Source organism: Solanum dulcamara, chromosome 1, assembly GCF_947179165.1.
Source record: "Solanum dulcamara chromosome 1, daSolDulc1.2, whole genome shotgun sequence".
Classification (NCBI taxonomy): domain Eukaryota; kingdom Viridiplantae; phylum Streptophyta; class Magnoliopsida; order Solanales; family Solanaceae; genus Solanum; species Solanum dulcamara.
Genome location: NC_077237.1, coordinates 46,824,295 through 46,828,126, shown reverse-complemented (window position 1 = coordinate 46,828,126; position 3,832 = coordinate 46,824,295). Strand labels below are relative to the sequence as shown.

The following is a 3,832-nucleotide window of genomic DNA, read 5'->3' as shown; positions in this document are numbered from 1 at the left end:
TGCTTTTGCTACTATCTCCTCGATGATCAAACATCTGTATACAAGTTACATTAACCCCGTGGAGATATATTTAAAAGAACGACCTGCTCACTATTCACATGTCGAAGCAGAACCAGATGGGAGACCTTGGTATTTTGACATTAAAAAGTATCTAGAAACTGGAACTTATCCAGATAATGCAAGTTTCAATTAGAAGTAAGCAATACGTCGAATGGCTAATAATTTCTTTCCAAGTGGAGAAAGACTTTATAGGAGAACACAGATTTGGGACTTCTCAGATGTGTCGATGCCATTAAAGCTACGAAGCTTCTCGAGCAGATTCACGCTGGAGTTTGTGGAACTTACATGAATGGACTTACATTGGCAAGGAAAATCCTTTGAGACGGTTATTTTTGGATGACTATGGAGCATGATTGTTGTAAGTATGTGCAAAAATATCATCAATGTCAAGTGCACGGTGATTTAATTCGAGTACTTCCTCACGAACTCCATGCTGTGAGTTCTCCTTGGCCGTTTGTAGCTTGGGGCATGGATGTCATTGGTCCAATAGAGCCAGCCGCCTCTAATGGACATAGGTTCATTTTAGTCGCTATTGATTATTTCACCAAGTGGGTGGAAGCAGCCTCGTATAAATCAGTTACGAAGAAGGTAGTAGCAGACTTCGTCCGTAGCAATTTAATATGTAGATTTGGAATACCGGATTCTATCATCACTGATAATGGAGCAAATCTCAAAAGTCATTTGATGAAGGAGATATGTGAACAATTCAAGATTAGTCACCAAAATTCAACTGCGTATCGTCCTCAAATGAATGGAGCCGTAGAAGCTGCCAACAAGAACATCAAAAAGATCATGAGGAAAATGATTGATAGCCACAGAGGGTGGCATGGGATGTTGCCATATGCTTTGTTAGGTTACCGAACGACTGTCAGAACATCAATTGGAGCAACCCCATACTTGCTAGTTTATGGGACGGAAGCCGTAATTCCTGCCGAAGTGGAAATACCTTCGTTGAGAATTATGCAAGAAGATGAGTTGAGTAATGCTGATTGGGTTCGCAATCGAATTGAATATTTGTCTTTGATTGATGAAAAAAGAATGACTACCGTTTGCCATGGTCAACTATACCAATAAAGAATGATTCGTGCTTTTAACAAACGAGTGAGACCAAGAACGTTTGAAGTTGGCTAGTTGGTTCTTAAACGCATTTTCCACATCAAAATAAGTATAAGGGAAAGTTCGCGCCAAATTGGCAAGGACCATACATGGTGCGCAAAGTGTTGTCTGGAGGTGCCTTAATATTATCCGAGATGGATGGCCAAGAATGGCAGAAACCAATCAACTTAGATGCCGTCAAAAGATATTATGTTTGAAGGTTCAATATTTTGTAGCTGTGTCGTTTGCTTGTAATCATTTCTATGTTGGTTTATTTTAAAAGTAGCCCTCCTATTTGTAATGAACTACATCTTACCTGAATTCTCAAGAATGAGATATGTAGGCGGCCTATGTCGGCTTCGGTCACTTTGTTATTAAAAATCCCTATTCCTCAGTTATCTCCCGAGAGGGGAACTACGATTGACCTGATTCCTGCCTCAACGGGATACGTAGGCGCCACAATGGTTCGGTCATATCTCCCGTAAGTTCTCTATTTATGATAGAAACTGGGACAGAAATTTTGAGAGGGACTCAAAATTTCAAAGAAGATCTTTTCACAAGAGAAAACAAGACTGAGGTGCATCAAAAAAGTAACTGGGACAGAATTTTTGATAGGATCTCAAAAGTTTTGCAAATCTCTTATTGGTAGTATGATATTTACCAAGACATCTAACTAGGACAGAAATTTTGAGAATGACCTCAAAATTTTTATCTAACATCACCAAAAGGTCTTGCTCAACTTCAAAGTTCAAGGTTGGCCTCAAATGATCCTGACATTATTGGAAGGTCAATGTCAACCTCAATAATCTCCAGCACCATCAGAGTTCAGAGTCAATTACAAAACTTTCTATTTATGTCAGAACTTCGCAGCTTCAACCTTCAAGAATCCTCAAATTTTTTGAACAAGCTATCAAACATGCTTTTGAGCTATGCGTGACATGACATCTGGCAGTAACCCTTTCTAAATTACTTTTCAAAAACTCATCTTTCTTAAAGCTTTAATACATCTAATATAATTTGGGCTAAGTTCCTTTTCTAGGTGACCCTATGATGAACATCCAATCATCAACTTGAACTTTGTATGTCGATGTCGATTATCTGTATATCATTCCTGCTGACTCTGGGCTTTTAGTCAACAACTTGCTTAATCATGTCAAGGCCTTTTTAGCTTAGTCTTTCTAATATCGACCCATCCACTAGGGGACTTACACGTCTTACTCTACCAGTAGCACTAATTCCATCTCGGTAATTTGGCTTAACCTATCTTTGTGTCTCTCGATAGTCAATTACAACTTGGGCTCCCTTGCCTAGGACAATAGCTGCGGGGACTCCGTAAGGTCCTACCACTCTTTTACTCTACAATTTTACACCTTCTCGGCGGAGTAGGTAACCTTTGATCAAAGGAGCAGGGACTAATATCATTAATCCACAAGTAACCTTCCCTCTAGAGTCATCTGGCGCTGGAGTGCAAAATGAGTTTTGTAGTCCTGGTCATATTGTGGGATTTTCGACCTTGGGCACTACTTCCTGTCATTCATAAATTACATCAGCTGGTACCCTTACCTTTTTGGGTTCTGCTTTTTTGCCCTCAGAGTTGGCTACCAAGTGGTGTCAAAATTCCCTCGCCCACTGGCCCATATAGCCATTCTGCGGTTTTCCTCTCATTAACTAGTTCTATGTTGAAGAGTTGTGGCATTCGAGTGCGTCGTCAATTAGCAATTAACTAATCCTTCTTGTTTTGCTCAAGCCCTTATTACAATTGCCTTAACGTATCTTATAATACTCTGGGTACATAATCTCATATCGTTTCTCCGTCACTAGTTCAGATTCCTCCATCTCGCGCGATCACACCAGCACTAACGCATTAAGTTCCATCAGAATTTTAAAGTTAAGCGTGCTAGGGCGAGAATAATATTGGGATGGGTGACCTCCATGGGAAGTATTCATGTCGAGTTTCATTGTAACCTTTTCCACGAGGTGCGGGCACTCAACTTAGCTCCAGATTTACCTCAGCGTTGTCTCACAAGTCTTTATGTTTTGCCCTGTCCTTTCTTCTATTATCTTGCCTCCAGTATCGACATAGATCTTTAGCTCCACGATCCTTTATTTACTTTGTGTTCTCCTCATTTTCTACCACAAGAGGCTTTCTATTCCTTTTTCTTTGATTATTTATCTATCGCAACATCATTTGCGACTAACTCTATACCCAACATTTTGGATTTTGGTCTAGCATGTTGTCATTATCCTTCGTAATGTCTCTTAAGTTGGTTGATATCCTTTCATGGTTACACTCTTTTGTTTTTATCCACAGCTGCCTTCTAGTGTTATGTCAGTCAGGGTCTCGTCAAAAACTTCCTAACGCTGCCTTATGTAGCATTCTGGCTTCCATCCAATTATTGGTAGCTTCCGGACCTTTCTAACTTGGTTCAGTAAGATATCTTGTTGATGTTTAGACGTCCATCTTAAATATATTCCCATATCGATTGCCTTCATCTTACTTTTGCCATTTTCTCATTAACTTCCCCCCTTTAGAGGGTACTCATACTTTCCTTTGTTTGTACTTCTAGTCGTTTCAATTCCAACTAGGCAGTGCTAATATTCCGACGATAAGGTTTTCTTAGAGTAGTAGCTTTATCCCAACCTATATCATATGCTTCTTGGGGCGAATAGGAGTTGC

The 3,832-nt window shown here is 39.9% G+C and overlaps 1 protein-coding gene across 1 annotated transcript; it reads left to right on the top strand.

Moving 5' to 3' along the window:
* The first annotated feature begins 402 nt into the window (after nucleotides 1-402).
* On the top strand, nucleotides 403-1,134 carry LOC129892928 (uncharacterized). Its single transcript, XM_055968441.1, has one exon. The coding sequence runs from the start codon at nucleotides 403-405 to the stop codon at nucleotides 1,132-1,134; it is 732 nt and encodes a 243-aa protein (XP_055824416.1).
* The last annotated feature ends 2,698 nt before the right edge of the window (nucleotides 1,135-3,832 follow it).

Excerpts from the sequence above, each read along its gene's own strand:
- LOC129892928 (XM_055968441.1), top strand. The coding sequence starts at position 403 with ATGGAGCATGATTGTTGTAAGTATGTGCAAAAATATCATCAATGTCAA.